A 17,275-nucleotide genomic window follows, 5' to 3' on the forward strand; every position below is an offset into this window, starting at 1 on the left:
AAACAAAGGGAATAATAAGCATTATTGTTTTTTTCTTTGTAGAATTAGAATATATTAATATGACAAAAATAAAGCTTTGTTATTCATAAGAATGTAGTTCTTGCAAAATAATTTTCTAACTATTTCTAACTTGCAAGCATTGGTTGCCATTCGAACATTGATAAGAATGAACAGCAAACATCTAAGCTGCTTAGGCTCCTTCTGCTGCCAGCTGCAGGTTTTCCAATATTTCTTAAAGAAAGAAAAATATAATTTTAAATTTACTAAAATAAATAATTGTGCTAATTTCTCTTAGAGATGTACTATGGTGTTAGAGAAAAAAGGGAGATGTGTAAAATTTATAGAAGCAAGATGGGGAAATGGCCAGGCATAGTAAAAGACAATATGAGTTCAAGGCCAGCTGAGACTGCACAGTGAGACCCTGTCTCAAAAAGTCAAAACTGAAAGGACAATACTTAGTCTTTTTCTCCACCCCATCCTTATTACCTTCTGTCACTCATAAAGCATCACAGCTGTACAGCCATGAAAGCTTTTGAAAAAATATAAATTACAATGTTTGGTAAAGGATTAAGAAGAGTGGAACATTATTTCATTTTACTAACCCAATTACTTTAATCATAAAACCAAATATTGACGAATCCCACTATTAACCCACAGTTTATGTAGATACCTCCTCATTCTCAAATACACTCAAACAAAGAACTAGGGAGGCAAGCCTGTGTTAGATGTTCCACTAGCTATAACCAGTCATGACCATCGAAGATCAGGAAGCAGCATACCTCATCTCTATCTCTTGACTTTTATTATCTATCTGCTGTGAATGTTTATTGAATACACATACTTCTAGCTCCAAAATATGATGATGAATATATTAGTACTGGAAACACAATAACTTCCTTTGAAAGCTGTAGTGGGTAGCCATTCCAGCCTTGGCCTAGAAGTTCCAACCCCCATTGAGGCTTTGGTAATGGTCACACCTACAAGGCAAGGCTGAGGGAGGATGCTGAAGACCCAGGATCCAAAGGAGAGGCCTCTCTTGGTTCCAGGACCCTGAACGCTGGAGGTAGACCGAGCAGAGTTCTCCAGAGAACACCGCAAGACTGTGCCATACCTTTCTCAGACCCTGCAACCTATCCCTTCAGTTGTAAGTTACACCACTAAATAAACCTCCCTTTTAACTATGTGGAGTGGCCTTAATAATTTCAGCAATAGAAAGCTCTTCTTATAAGGATGAGATAGAAAAATATCTAAAGCTGACATCCTGCTTATTACCCTTCTTCTACAAGTCTTGGTAACTCTTCAGAACTCTATTTATAGACAAACCAATGTTCATTTCATACTAAAATTATGTCAGAGGTTAATACAATTAATTTATAATTGTTTGCAAACTTTAACAAATGGCAAGTACAAAAGAAAAAAAAAGGAGGGGTCTGGGTAAAAGTTGTGCTTTTCTTTTTACCTTTCAGGTTCACAGTGATAATATTATTATCTCCAACCAGGTATCCACAAGGTAGCAGTTCAGGCACTTCTAGGTTATGGGATCTAATTAAATCTCCTATACAGTAGCTAGCAATACAGTCAGAGCTCAGACCAAGACTAGAGGATGTATCAATCCGGAACACATATTCCTAAAGTGATGCACACACACACAAAAATATATATATAAGTTAAAACAGACCTTCAACTCATCCGTAACAAATACAAATTCATGTGGATATAAAGCTTCTTATCAAGAATTTTGATTCATAAGTTTTGTCTACGGATAGACCACCTTGAATGCACCCAAGATCCTCTGATCTCAGAAGCTAATCAGGGTTGGGCATGATGAGTACTTAGTACCATGGGAATACCCAGTGCTGTAGGCTTTTTGAGTGAAGAGATGGATCAGTGGATAAGAACAGTTGCTGAACCCAGATGGCAGCTCAGAACCATCTGTAACTCCAGGCCCAAAGGATCTGATGTCATTTATTGGCCACAGACATCAGGCATGCATACAGTGCACAAACTTACATGCAGAACACTTAGACATATAAAACAAATACATTTTTTCTTCTTCTTCCTTTTTTCTTTATTATTATGTGTTTTAAATTTTATACATCAGCCATGGGTTCCCTTGTCCTCCCCCCTCCCGCCCCCACCCCCACCTTCCCCTTAGTCCCTCCCCTCTATTCCAATGTCCTCCAGGATCAAGGCACCCCTGGGGATTCATTTAAACTGAGAAACAAATACATTTTTTAAAAAATTAAAAGAAAATTTGGACTGACTATATAAGAACTGTTATATTAAATGGTACAAGGAGAGAAATCTTTCCCCACTGAGATGGGGAGGGGATCAGATGTATCTAAGCTATGAAAGTTAAGTAAAACATCAAAAATGGGAAAATATGAAAACTGATTGATATTTTGATAAGCTACCTTCAAAAGCTTACCTTAAAGAGACGCCTAATGACACCATCTAAGACATCCCATTTAGTTTTTCCACTAACACCAATGGATCCTATCAAATATGCCTGAGACTTCTGGTCCTTAATGAGAATTAAAAAAAAAAAAAGAGAGAGAGAGAAGGCCAAATAGTTTTTTTTTAAATTTATCACTATACTTCCAATTTAATATATTATTTATATAATAATGTAGTTGCTGCTTAAGACTGCATATGGTGGGTTATATAAAGTAAAACATACCCCAGTGAATCAGTCAACCAAGCAAATAAAGTAATAGCTAGAACACCAACAATAACAAAAGAGAGCGTGAATGGCACAGTAGGCAAAGGAAAACTAATGCCTAAGCTGTTCAGAAGGAAGGCAGGGTGAAGTATCACAGAGAATTGCTTTCCATACTGACGCACTTGGCACATCCCTCCTTTTAGAGGCTGTGTGGAAGGAAGACATAGAAGACAGAATGGATCTTGTCAAACAAAGATAGAACTTTATCTTACAAATTTATGATTTTTATCTTTGATAAAACAAATGCAGTTTTTTTTTTAAATTTAAACATAATACCTAATGCCTCCTTAACAACAAAGTTATCCACACTGCTATGATATTTACCTACTTGAAAACAGATGTGATTTTGAAGTTACCAGAAAATTTCTAAGAACCCACAAGAGAAACATACAGAACTTTGGAGAATACTTTAATAGTAGAAATGGTGCTCTCACATCTATATTATTTATAGGGTGGATTATTGATTTTTTTCTGGGAATATGAGAAATACAAAGATTCTGTCAGCTGTAGTTAGGTTGGAATATTTTTGGGGTGGTTAGGTGGAAATAATTATATGAAATAATAATTGTGATGCCAGTAAGTAGAATTAGTTACAAACCTGATTTCCACAGTGACCATTAAAGTGTAGTAAAATAATCATTGATCCAAGCCTTTAGAATGCATGGATTCTATAACACATAGTAGCTACCTATTAAGAATTCATCTAGAAAGCATCTATCAAGAAATATGATCAGAGGTTAATCACTCTGCTGACTCTAATCCTCAGTTTCTTTATCTGTAATATTTAACACTGTCAGTGTAAATAATCATCACCATTTGTACTGAGATCTAATCTAACTGGGAAGTTAAATCTTTCTTTTTTTTAAGAAAAAGTTCACAAATGCTTAGCTAAGTGGTTTTGATACTTCCTTTAGTACTGTTAGGGGTGAAATATTTATATGCCCCAAATTCATTTGCTGAACACCTGATCTCCAGAGTAGTAATGACTGAGCAATGAGGCCTCTGTGAGACATTTAGGGTCAATGCAGACCATGACTGTGAGGACATCGGGGTAAGAGTAATGTCTTTAGTACAGCCTCTCTCTTCCTTTCAGAGATACCAGGAAAGGCATTATGAGAACCAGTTAAGAAGTTGACTATCTACAAACCAGAGTGCCCGCACCATCATCCAAACTGGCTAGAAGCTCCATCTTGGACTTGTCTGCCTCTGGAACTGGTAGGAAATACTTTTTTTTAAAGCAGTCTCTACCATGTCACTTTATTGTGGCAGTCCTTATATACCTTGACAACTCTCATGGACTGTACTGGGAAAAGATGTTGAACACTTTGTTATTTAGAGTTATTATTCTGGATGGGAAAACTGTTTTTCTAGTATGTTTATAGTACAGCAAATATGGGTGCTTACACAATGCTTTAGAACAGCTCCTTTTAGATTAGACGTAGCTTAGGTTTCCCTCAGACCACAAGATGTAAATGGCCACTTGGGAAAAAAAAGGAGGCACAGGTCTGCAGGCCAGGCAGGAAGATTCTGATGTTGGAATCCTCCCACCATTTTCCTAAACAGCATTTCACTTTTAAATTAGAGGGCCCTAATTATTTTCCAACTTTGAAATACTTTATTATTTTTGATTAAAAAATACAAATATGCATTCTTCTGGGCTAGTAAGTAATGATTCAATTAAAAATCCCTTTGAATTTTAGGACACAGAATCAAGTAGCATTAATTTGGAGATCAGTATTTGAATACAGAAGTTACACAGTTGCCTGCTCAAGTAGGTAGGGCTATGCTTAAAATGGACATAGAAAGTAGTGTTAATGGAATGTGAGACTGTCTGCTCTGACGTCTTCAGTATTCATGACGTTATGGTCTTCTGTTTGGACAACGATCACATCAACAGCCTTAGTGACCTGTGCATGGCGATGTCCTTCCTTTCCTGTCTCTATCCTCTCATCTTTTATAACATTTTCAGCTGGCACCAATGCAAAGAAGCAGGATAACTACAAGAACAAACCCTCGGACATACAGCACATCTAAATTTAGAAGTGTTCTAATTCTTGACTTACAAAGAATGTAAGATTAGAGAAGTACCTTTGCTCGACCATAGCCCTTGCTGATGGAGACTATAATCTTCACACTGCGGCCATCCTTATGTCCAGCTGTATCACCAGTGTCATCGAGCAAAATATCTACAGGGTCCAAAAGAAACATAGTCACTACAGAGTGCCATTAACTTAGGCATGCTTCCTGTGACCTTCTCTCACTCCCAGATTATAAATATAGTCCAATGAAACCCATCTGCTATGTTAGCCTAAGTGGTTAGAAAATCCTCAGCTCTCAAGAGGATGAACCTCATGGTGGGACTAAGATTTCAATTTAAGAATTTATTTCTGCTTGCAAAGATTTTTTTTTTTTTCTGAAGTGTTGGGCCACTGCCTTTGAATGAGGAGATACGTTGTATTCTATTACAGCTAGGTCTAGACAATACTTATGTAATATCTAGGTACCATTTTAACTGTAGCAAACTGAGAAGCAACCCAGTTTTTTATTTTATGAATGCAAAGGTGCTGAGATGCCAGTGACTGTCAAGTGAAACATTTCCCAAGCATTTGGTACATGATAGAGTTGCAACAGCACTTTCTTTATAGCTATCATTATTAGGTATTGTTATTAAGAAGCATCTTCTTAAGCATCACATTGTACATACCTATAGAAGTATGTTACTCATTATTCTTCCGGACCCTTTACATTAACAGCTTCAAAACTAAAAGTCTGGCTTTTTTTTAAAGCAATATTCTAATAGTTGCTAAAGCATGGTAAATCTTACTAGCATTTATAATATCAGTTTTAAAATGAGATTAAATATTAAAATTTAAAATATAGCAGATACATGTTCAATTTGAAGAACTGGTATGAAAAACATCCCACATATATGTTTTCCTTCAGCAATGATGCTATTATGAAGTCATGCCAAATATGAAGACTATTCTGTAGATAAAGATAATTTAATTACATGCAATGAATGTATGTGTTTGACCCAGCTGCACTGATAATTTCATACAAACACTGTGATTATTAGCATCATCAAAACAATTTATTAAGATGACTCCTGAAAATGGAAACTTTCTATTTTTTTTTTTTTTTTTGAGATGGGGTCTTATTTTCTGACAGGCTAGCCTGGAACTCATGGCAATCCTTGTCTCCTGAGTACTGGGATTACAGATGTGAGCTACCATAACTTCCTGGAATGGCTTCTATTACAAAAATAATAATTAAATGCCTAATTTGCAAAGGAAAAGGCAAAAATTACTTAAAGATCGTATCATTAATAAAGAACTTTTAGAGTTATGGTATATAAAAAAATTCATTCGAAGTTTTATTATTATAATAACTATTAATATTATTGCAAGTAGGTTGAATGCAGGGCTTTGTGAATTCTTTTTATTTTTTTATTTTGTGTTTTTGAGATAGATTCTCTTTGTAGCCCTGGCTGTTTTGGAACTTGCTCTGTAGACCAGGCTGGCCTTGAACTCACAGAGATCCATCTACCTCTGCTTCTAGAGTGCTGGGATTAAAGGCTTGCAACACCACCCCCCACAAGCTTTATATATTCTTAGCAAGTGCTCTCCCATGGAGCTCAATCCCAGTACTCTCCTTCACTGTAAAGTTTTAAGTTATCAAAGACTATCCTTACTAAAATTTACCTATTTTCCTAGAAGATATTGTCATAGTCTTTTTTCCTTCTTAGCTATTGTCTTCAAAAATACAAGTTTATAGAATTATTTCTAGCCATTCTTTAGCATGTAAGGATAACTAAGAGTTCAAAAAAATCTACGGTATATTTCAGAACGACTAGAATAGAATGAAATTTTCAAAGGATAGAAGTGATTGACATCTGAAGAGATGGAAACACTTACCAGCCTGAGCTTGTGGTTATAGAATGTATATATATTGAATTATGAAACTTATCCTATGTAGATAATAACTATTAGCCTAATAAAATTATTTCTTAAAGATGATTTAAATTATTTTGTTCTGAATTTCTGGAGTTTAGAGCAGCACGCCATTGGCTATTCGTTATCTGAACTTCTTATAATTTATGGCCAAGCTTCCTCCTCAGTTACTCATAAATATTCAAAATGCTTAGTTACTCATAAATATTTATAAGTATCCAGTAAATACTTAGTAAGCATTAAAAAAAAGAAATTAATCTGGATATTAAGATGCACATCAAAGTAGAAAAAACAAACTTCTTGCTTGTCTGGATGCATGTTCTCAACAAAGTGATTTCAGAATCTGCTGGCAATAACCAGGGCAGTGAAACAGACAGGAACTGATGGGAGAGAAAGTCCTAGATCGGCACTTCCATAGGAGGTGAAGTTTGGGAGAAGACCAGCAGGCTGAGATGTCCTAGGCAAGCAAAATGCCAGGAAAATGGTTCAGTCAAAAAAAAAAAAAAAAGTGAAAAAACCCCTATTTTAAGAGCTGACCGTGAGCTTGGGTCATAGTGGTCCATGTAATCGTAGCAAATTGTGAGGCAAAGGCAGGGACATTGGGAGAGCAAGGCCAGCCTTAACTACATAATGAGTTCAGGTTATTCGCTCAGGCTACTGGGATACCTACAGAAAAGCCTGAGCCTAAGATCACACTCATTAAAAGCACAAAATCTGGGAGTTCTAGGAACATGGTCATGACAGAGAGAAGATGGAGAGTAGGTGGAGGGCATGAAGTCCTTTGCAATAATGCTGAGTGGGTAGCTGTCCTTCAAATGGGATATACCTTGCTTGACAACCTGGCATGTCTGTCATCCACTTCATGTTATAATAATTCTTAAAACTAAGCTTAAAATATGAAATTCTCCTGACAACTTGGAGTAAACACATACCTTTACACAAATGAGTGATTTCCTTGGCCTTTACATAGATGGATAATTAAGGGAAAATTATGTGAAAACTCCAGACATTGATTCATCCAGAACAGGGTTTACACATTACTTATTCTATTTGCTGGGTATATGATCTTGACAAGTATGACCACAGTCATTGTCCTAAGCCTTGGTTCATTCCTATGTGAAATGAACTGGGGACTACCTACTCTGAGGGACCACTGAGAAGCTGAAAGATACTATTTAAAAAATGACCCATTTTAAATGGCTCCTAAGTTTTGGTGACTGCAACATGACTTACTCCTTTCTCTGTGTGCTCAATATTCAAATTCTCCTCTTTGCAGTGGGATGGCTGTGGCATGTCTCACTCTGGTGAGATTCCCAGATCACCTGAGGTAACAACCCCCAGGAGAATACACGCTCTAGTCATGAATTCTCCGCAACTCTTTAGTGGGACAGTAAGCTACAGTCCTAAACAGCTATAAGCATTGTTTGTCTGAATTATTTGAAGCATTTGTTTTCCCATCTATGTAAGGAAGGAAAGCATTTGTATAGCATTTCTTTGTATATTATGAAAGGCCATCAAAATAGAATTTAAAAAAAATTCTGACTTTTATTTGGAAAATGTTATTTAATAAAAATGTATTCAATTTCACCATTTAATATCATTTCCTTATCTTCCTCCATCTCATCTTCTGATCATTGTGCATCTAGGTACATTTGGTTCAGCATCCTGGTTCTACAGTGCTGTCTACTTAGCCAGGAACATGTGTATCATTAGTTTTCAGTGTCATCTGGTGGTTGTACCATGCAATTACCACAGATACCTACGTAAACAAGTCCTAAAAGAAATTCTATGTCTGTGATTGAATGTCACAGGAAGAGATATACCTTATAATTGAATTATACATCAGATATGAAGATGAAATTATGTCATATGACTCTATTTGAAATCGAATCAGAACGGTACCCTTGTTCTGTCATTAGTATTCTGAATACAATAAAGAATCCAGCATGTTCCTTTCCTTTGTTGAAAATTTAATAGAGCTACAGAATGGGTGATAGAGGAGCATTATACTCTCTAGCCAACATCATGAAGGATAGTGCAGTCATTTAGAAGTTGGCTCTGTACACTGAAAACTCTATTAACGGGCATGGAGTTATTATTGTTATATTCATGAGGGCCAATCACCATGGAGAATAGTTATCTCTATTCATCTTATTCATAATCATAGAAGTGCTTCACTGTGAATTTTTTTTTTTTTTAAATACAGAAAACTGTATCTCTAAGAATCTGTATTAGGGAATGTTCTTCTAAAATTACAAAACAAAGTCCCAGGATTTGAGAGGGAGAGGCATCTGGAGCTCTGTATGTTCAAGGCCAGATGATCTAAATAGCTAGTTCCAGGCCAGACCCAGTCATACCAGAAGTAACTAACTAAACAAACAAAATAAACAAGTACATAAGATAAATTTTAGCTATTTCTGAGAACTTTGAAGACAGGGAAGATTTTCCTGAACTCCGGCTGTTCCCAAGCCCCAAGGAGAGCAGAGTAAGCTTGCTGGGATCTGAGCACATACACACACACTGACTCACCTGAGGTAACAGACTCTGTGATGTTCAGGTTGTTGAGCGAAAGCCCTAAGGACTGGCGAGAAGATGATGATGATGCAGTGCTTGAGGATTCAGATGGGGGCCGAGCAGGCTTAGCCGTATTACCGGTCTCCGCTTTCAACCGGTCATTTTCAGCTTTCAATATTTCAATTTCATTCTGTTATGAAGACATACAAGGTGGGAAAAAAAAAGAGTTTGAGAAAAATGACACAAATTTTTGTAGCAGACTTCATTTGTATGCTTGTTCAATACTATGGTCAAATGCCAAACAAACACACATTATGAAAACAAGATTTTATTTCAAAGAAGAAAAGAGAACCCTTCCTCCATTTCCCATGCATGAGTTGCTACATCCTCCAATTCAGACACAATTGCTAATGTCATTATTTGCGGTACTGTGTAGTAAACCACACACACTAGGCAAATGTTCCATACTAAGCTATATGTCCCATCCTGTTGCTAAAATATACTTTTAATAAATTTTAAGGTTAAGCATATAGCTCAGTATTTGAGTGGATTGCCTTGCAATTGCAAGGTCCTAAATTTGGTTCTCGGTACTGCCAAAAAAAAAAAAAAAAAAAAAAAATGGGCTGAAGAGATGGATCAGCAAATAAAAGTAGTTTAGATTCCAGCACAGATGTGACAAACTGAGTACCCTGTATATACATGTAACACTAGTTCTTGGTGGGGCAAACTAGGGATAGAGGCGGGGATCACTGGGACTTGCTGGCTGTGGTGGGTATTGTGTTCCCTGAAATATTGTGTGTTCCCCGAAATAAACATATCTGGGGTCAGAGAACAGACAGCCACTAGAACAGAGCCAGAAATGGTGGCTAGAAAATGGGAAGAGTAAGCCATAACAGAAGTTGGGCGGTGGTGGTACACACCTTTAATCCCAGCACTTGGGAGGCAGAGCTAGCCAGATCTCTGAGTTCAAAGCCACTTTAGAAACAGTTAAGCATGGTGACCCACGCCTTTAATCCCAGGGAGTGGGGGCAGAAAGAAAAAGATAAATAAAGCGTGAGGACCAAGAACTAAAGAGGAAAAAGCATGTAGTTAGTTAAGCTTTGGAGCAACACAGTTCAGCTGAGATTCATGTGGAGGAGGACTCAGAAGCTTCCAGCCTGAGGAAACAGGATCACCTGAGGAACTAGCAAGGTGAGATAGCTGTGGCTTGTTCTGCTTCTCTGATCTTCCAGCATTCACCCCAATAACTGGCCTCGGGTTTGAGTTTCATTAACAAGTACTTTTAAGATTCCTGTTACAGCTGGCTTCTATGCTAGCCATCAGTCCAGGAAGAGATCCTACTTTAGCGGAATATGCAAAGAGTGATAGAGGACAGGAATAGAAGACATTTGACCTTGTAGCCTAGCTGTATGTACAAAAATACACACAGTTGTGCATATACATTCACAAAGACAAACATATTCACAAAGATAAACCAAACTTAAAAGATTATAACTGGAAGTTTCCTAATATTTTTAAATGTAACTGGGTGCTTCCTAATTTTTAAAAACAATTCAATTATGTAATGTATATATGTGTTTGTATATGTGTGGGCTTGTATTTGTGAATGTAATGCTTCCAGAATCCAGAAGGGAGTGTCAGACTTCCTGGAAGTGGAGTTTCAGGAGTTTGTGAGCCACAACACTTAGGTGCTGGTTGCTGAACTCAGATCCTCTGGAAGAACAGAAAGCAACCTTAATGTGTGTCTTCTCACCAGCCCTAACACTACTCCTGTTAAAAATCATATTAGACTTTCACAGGACAATGATGCCAGTTGCACTTCTGTGAATTCATGCCAGCTGGACAATCCAGACAAAGCAAAAATAATTAAAAGGTGATTTAAGTTCCTTCAGCACCCTAGCTAACAAATGCAAAATGTTTTGTTTTGTAGAGCAGGGCACCACACTCAAAACAACCACAGAAACCTTTCTGCTCATCTCGACAGCAGTAGATAAACTGCTTAGCATTTGCTTTTCTTATTCCCAGAGTCCAGGGAACCAAGTCATCATTGCTTCACAATGATAAAAAGGAAGGAGTCAGAGCACAGATCCTTTCTGAACTCTGACGGTAGATGCTTCCAAACATGCAGAAGCATTTCTGCCAAGATAGCATTCAAAATCACTTCCACTCCCATATCCTAAAGCTTGTGATGAATGTTTCTAGTTTTCCTCATTATTTTCACCTATCAATAGAAAATGGGAAGAAGCTAGATTTCAAAAGAATATCTTTAAAGAGCCAACACAAAGGTAACTCATGGGAAAGCAAAGAAGCAAATTTCATAGTAGTTTCTTAAAACTCAACTCCCTGCCATTCACTTTTATGTGTCTCTTTTGCCTGTATGCCCTCCCACTACTAACCTGGATTTGAGCAAATCCCCCATTTGGTATTAACAACTGAGTTGCAAAGACTGAAAAAAAAAATAGACTGTGTTTGCATGGTGGTTTTAAAAGTAGAATTTGTTATCTAATGGCTATGAGAAGAGAAAAGGCTGGCTTTTTATTTCTTCATTTTGTTCCTTGAAGGAGGACAGATGCACAGACCTGCATCCGGTTCATGGCTTCCCGGATCTGATCAAGATGATGAGCTGAGCTGAGGGCCTCCAACCTTATATCCGTTAATTTTAACTCCTTTTCTCTGAGCTCACTCTTCAGCTGCAGAATGATCTCTGCCTCAGCCTCAGTGCATTCACAGATCCTAAAGGAAAACCAAACACAAAATAGGTCATCAGGAGAAGTCCTGGGATTAAGGGAAGGAATGATTCTTTAAAAGGTTGAACTTCAGAAATATCCACTGTGTACAGAAGAAATTCTTTGCTGCTGGAGAGACCTACAGCAAAGGAGAGTTTTACCAGCCATTATTCATAGGTTCAAACCAGAACGGCTACTTCTCATTTCACCTTTTTGTCCTGTTTTCTGAAGTTTAAAAACAGTCAGGTATTATGGAATAAAAAGCGATCCTCAGAACTCCCTGGTGGCTGATACGGATAGAAGAAGCCATTGTGACTTTCCATTGTGTATTTGTCAAGGGGCTGAACCCTCCATTTGTAACATGAAATTCTCCATTTCTTTTAAGGCCAAGTCATTATATCCTCAAAATGCTGATTTCTCCTTTTATAAAACCATGCAAACAATAACCTTATTTTCCTCCATGCTGTCATTCAGCTTCCATGAAAATCCAATATAAATATTGTAGAAAATAAATTACAGAGATTAGTTTTGGACATTTAAATAATGGATGAGTGTTACATAAACGTCCTGTTGGACGCTGAAGACTTAGGGGATCACAGCTAATGAAGCTAAGCCACCAATTTCAACGCATGCCAGCAAGCTAGCGGGAAACTATCTGAAGGTCACATCCACTATATCCTTATTGCTTTTTTTGGGTCTTATGGATAGCTTTGTTAGAGATAATATGCCCAAAGATTTCTTTATATTAGCTAATAACTTCCCCCATTTAAAATTTTAAGGCTTAGGTAGTTGATCACAAAATTTTTCCTTATGTAAGTGATGAAATTATGTAGTCAAAGCATAGTGGTACTGCTTTCTTTGCAGTTCTATGATAGTCATTGCCATTGAGCATACAAGAAAATTTGCATTAAAGACTTAAAAAAAAACATATGGGATTATCTCACCAATTACATTTTACATGCTGTGTTTTTTTTTCTTAGACTATCAAAATTTGACTACTGTTAAAATGTCATGTAATCTAATGCAAACAAAGACAAATGAATTTGGGGTTGGTTTGGGGGAACGAATGTTTAGTGGAAAAACAGAGGACTGTGTGAGGCTGTAACACATGCAAAGGATTTTAGAAAAGGACAATAAAATCCATGGCTGGGTTAGAACCTGGGTCTTTCCAGTTTCATGCAACACACTCTTTTACCGGGATCTATGCCTGTAGATCACAGGGCCATTTTTTCGTTTCTTGGGTGGCCAAACAAGAGGTGACCTGCATGTATGCACAGTTAGACAGACACATGGATAAATGCAAGTGGAAAAAAAAAAAAAGAAGAAGAAGAAGAAGAACGATTTAGAAACATGTAGAATGTGATTGAGAAACACCAGGAACTAAGAAAAAAACATAAGAGAAACAAATCTCGTCCACCATTCCTAGCAAGAGATGAAATGATGGGGAAACACAGATGGTGAGAGAGTGAGCCTAACTGCATTTAGAACATAGCCACAGGCCTGGGCTGAAGGTCAATTTTGAAAAGTAGGTCAAAGTGCCACAAAGGGAGAAACTTACGCTGAGGCCGACTGGGAGGGCTTCATGGATGTTGCACCACAGTCGCCGGCATTGTGGGGTAGCTTGGGGGAAGCTGGCAGGGAGGAATCTGTCAGCTCTTCGATGTCTGAATGTGAGGATGGTGGCTTGGTGGACTTTTTCTTCCCAAACGCTTGTTTGAAAGAGCTTCTCAGCTGCAAGAAGGACAGAAGTTAGCTGTTTGTCCATCTGAACTTGGAGGGGCTGGCTTTGGGGAGTTAGTTTGCAGGTGCCATCCTAGCCACTGCCTGGGGTCAGTATATGTAAGCAGAGTATTAACAATGGCAGCACAGCATCCCTAACACATTGATACTGTGCTCTGTGTTTCCCTTTTGTTCTTGTATTAATCCAGCACAGCGCAAACGTGGAGGGCTTTTACAAAGTGCAAGGTCAAGGGCATGGCTGTCGGCACTCATTTAAAACTAAGCACCTTGAAGGGATCTCTGTTCCCAAAGCTTCTCTCTTCAAGGCAATTTGTTTTAAATGGCCACTTTAGCGCTACAATCAAGTCATATCCTGCTGACAGTACAAACTTAAAAAGCAAAATGAAATCAAATTCACCTAACACTTCATTAATTGTGATTTATTTTTTTCTATTCAAATTTCCAATTCCAAGACTATTCAAAACCAGAATTGGTGTCCCCTACAGCTCTATTCAGAAAGTGGTTTTACTTCTCTTTAAAATTTGAGATTAAAATGAAAAGGCACAAAGAAAAGACATTCAAGGTAATCTGCTTTTAAAAGGTATAAAAGCCTGCTGCCAAAATGAATAGCATTCATGCCAAGGTAGGGTGTTTTGTATAGATGCATGCCAAGTGTCCACGGTTTATATTCACCTCACTTCCTCTAGAGTTCACCTTGCAGAAACATGAAAGAGTGTGGAATTACAAATCAAGGGAATGAAGGCTGATCAGTATTTTAAAATATTACCTGCATAAACATTGTGTTGAAACAAAAAGATATTTGTTTTCATTATTTACAGAAAAGCACCAAAGTCCCAACTTGTTTTGAGTTTCCTCAAAAAGTTATGCTTATGTGAAGGTTGACATTTGTCTCAAGGTATTAATACAAATTCTTTACTGTCCACTTTTTTAGTGGCTGATTAATATTATCATAAATTGTGAAAAAATATTTCTAGTGAATTTATGCATAGTTCTTTTAAAGTTCATTTCTATATTCCCACGATGGTCCATTTCAATATTCCTACTATGCTCTGTTGGATATATACATACATGCCAATAGAAACTAGTGTAGTTGATTTCTGATGGGCTGGTGCTTTATTCACTATACATAAATCCAGAGGTTGGGAAGGACTTAGGTTTCAAGGTTTCTCCTTCCCCCACCCATTATGATTTTCACCATCCACATCCTAATTGCAATCTTCTTCATCTCCATCATGATAATAAAGCTGGCTCTTGCTCTCAGCCTTAGCTCCACCCAGCATGTGTGCACTTCAGCACCCAGTCTGCCTATCCTTAGGAGAGGAAAAGAGCTTGAGAAGTGGATCCCAGAGTGGAGCTCTGTCAACTACTGGAGATTTCTAAAGCCACCCCCGCCCCCACCAAGTAAAAGCTAAGTCCCCCTAGTTATCACAGGATCTGAACTTGATGAGAGGGGATGTCTTACCCAGTTTTTCTTCTTCTTTTTCTTGGAGTCGGCATCATTACCACTGCCAATGCTGGAATGGCTTGTAGCGCTGTTGATACTAGAAACACTTTCAGAGGAATGCTGTCTTCTGATGCGGAGATCTAGCAACAGAAAGGGGGCGTCAAGTTCATTTACCATCTCAATCTGAAGACAAGGGGTGTGTGGCTTTAAAGCTAAGCAAGGCTCTACAGTTCGCTCCACTGCAGTTCTGGTCTGATGAATTGAATAAAGCATAGCCATATTTATTTTAATTAACTGAGTTGTATCCATGAAGAGTCAATGGGATTCTCAAATGGGCCCATGGCACCAAGCCGTTTGGAGAGTTTTGAGTTTAGTCCAAACCCAAATGGCTCAACTCTGTGATTTTCACCAGTATCTAAATTAGACAGTACTTCCAAAATGATTTGTTTCTAATGATTAGTTCCACGGAGCCAATGAAAATTCACGAGTTATTAGGAATGAATTCTGTCTTTTTATTATTTGTGCTATGAATAAAGTTACCAAGGCCAAATTCATTAACTTTCCATTTCATGGAATCTTAGCAGACTACTTCTGAAACAATCCTTGCAAGTCATGCAAGCAAGCACTTCATTTCATAGGTGAGGGGCATGAACTGCAAAGAACTTCTGTAACTTGACCACGGTAAAAGAAGGGGCAAGGAAAGACCTCCAAGTGACTCCTGAATGAATAAAATTACTACTCCCCTTCCGTGCGTGCGTGCATGCATGCGTGTGTGCATGTGTGTGTGTGTGTGTGTGTGTGTATACATGTCCTCAATTCCTATGCAAGAGAGAGTTGAAATAGGCTATTTGTAAATTAAACAGATAATAACTTCAATATAGTACAATTCTTACAAACACATCCCTGATCTCTGACCCAACATAGAATAGTAATATCAAAAGCAATAGCAATGCTTAACATGTCCTGATGTGCTTCATTTTATTGTTAAAGCAATGAAATATGTTTAACTACTAAATATAATCATGCACACTGTTGCATATCTGAAAAATGGTGGCATGACCATTGGTGCTACATTAATTCTGATATCTGTTGCATGGCTGTGGTATAGTTTTAAAGGTATGTATTTCAACTTAGAGAAGATATTTGAAAGAGAACAGCATTTGCTATTCAATATTTTACAAACATATCTACTCATTCCAAATAATTAGCTTATAGCAATTGGAGCTATTTGAATTAAAAGTTAAATTGAAATTTTATCTTATTTCCAAGAAAATTTATAAAGTAAAAGTTGTTTTTAGGATATTACTTGTAGTATATTTAATTTGCATCAATACAGATCAGCCTAACAAATAAACATTTCAATGGCACTTGTAGGATGTCAATAGTTACTATATAACATTTAAAAAGTTTTATGGGAAGCCTGTTCTTTTCTGATGAGAAATGGAGGAGGAGTGGACTTGGGGAGGGGGGTAACTGGGAGGAGGGGAGGGAGGAGAAACTGCAGTAGGAATGTATTGTAAACAAAGATAAAAACAAAAAAGGAAAAGAAATTAAAATAAAGTGAGTTTTGCCAATAAAAACATTTCCATAGAAATAATAGTGTGGAATAAAGTTTGATCCATTTATCAATTTAATAAGGAGTCAGAAAAGCAAATGGCATGGGACAAGTTACTATTTTGAAAGAATAATGGAAGCAAGTGATTGCCTAAAGAGGACACAGATAAAACTAAATATATATCTTCATAATCTTCATAGTCATATACATACAACCAATATGTTAGGATTTCCAGCAAGGTAATCATATTGACCAATCTCACAGAAGGATAGAGGAGTACTATTTCTTCAGAATCCTTGGAGTTTGGTCTCTTACAATGACTTTTAACAGTCATGATAAAAAACATTCATTGTTTCTAAATGTCTAAAATATGACCACCCTTAAACCTACATCAATGAATTTATGTGTGCTGTTTTCATTTCACACAAAGGATGCTGGTATCCTTTGAAGTACTAATACAGAAGTCATGCAGGATAGCAGGATAATCTTCATATTTCAATTTCCTCTGTGGTTGACCATGAGCTGACATAAACAAGGCCCAGCTTTTGCTACCTTTTCCCTAATACCTCTCACAAATAGACCAGGTCATTGTAAAAAGGGTTCTAGAGTCTAAGTTATATTCAG

At 37.3% G+C, this 17,275-nt stretch overlaps 1 protein-coding gene across 1 annotated transcript in view; it reads right to left on the minus strand.

Annotated features, from left to right (window-relative positions):
- The window catches only part of Nav3 (neuron navigator 3), a 762,474-nt gene that overhangs the window by 22,685 nt on the left and 722,514 nt on the right, over positions 1-17,275 (minus strand). The window contains exons 26-33 of the mRNA XM_036169458.1: positions 15,115-15,236; positions 14,325-14,345; positions 13,471-13,643; positions 11,766-11,919; positions 9,202-9,376; positions 4,811-4,908; positions 2,429-2,524; positions 1,460-1,628 (exon numbers count right to left, since the gene is read on the minus strand). Of these exons, the coding sequence (XP_036025351.1) occupies positions 1,460-1,628; positions 2,429-2,524; positions 4,811-4,908; positions 9,202-9,376; positions 11,766-11,919; positions 13,471-13,643; positions 14,325-14,345; positions 15,115-15,236 (1,008 nt within the window). The remainder of the gene's footprint in view (positions 1-1,459; positions 1,629-2,428; positions 2,525-4,810; positions 4,909-9,201; positions 9,377-11,765; positions 11,920-13,470; positions 13,644-14,324; positions 14,346-15,114; positions 15,237-17,275) is intronic.

The sequence above is a fragment of the Onychomys torridus genome, chromosome 20 (genome assembly GCF_903995425.1).
Source record: "Onychomys torridus chromosome 20, mOncTor1.1, whole genome shotgun sequence".
In the NCBI taxonomy this organism is placed as follows: Eukaryota; Metazoa; Chordata; class Mammalia; order Rodentia; family Cricetidae; genus Onychomys; species Onychomys torridus.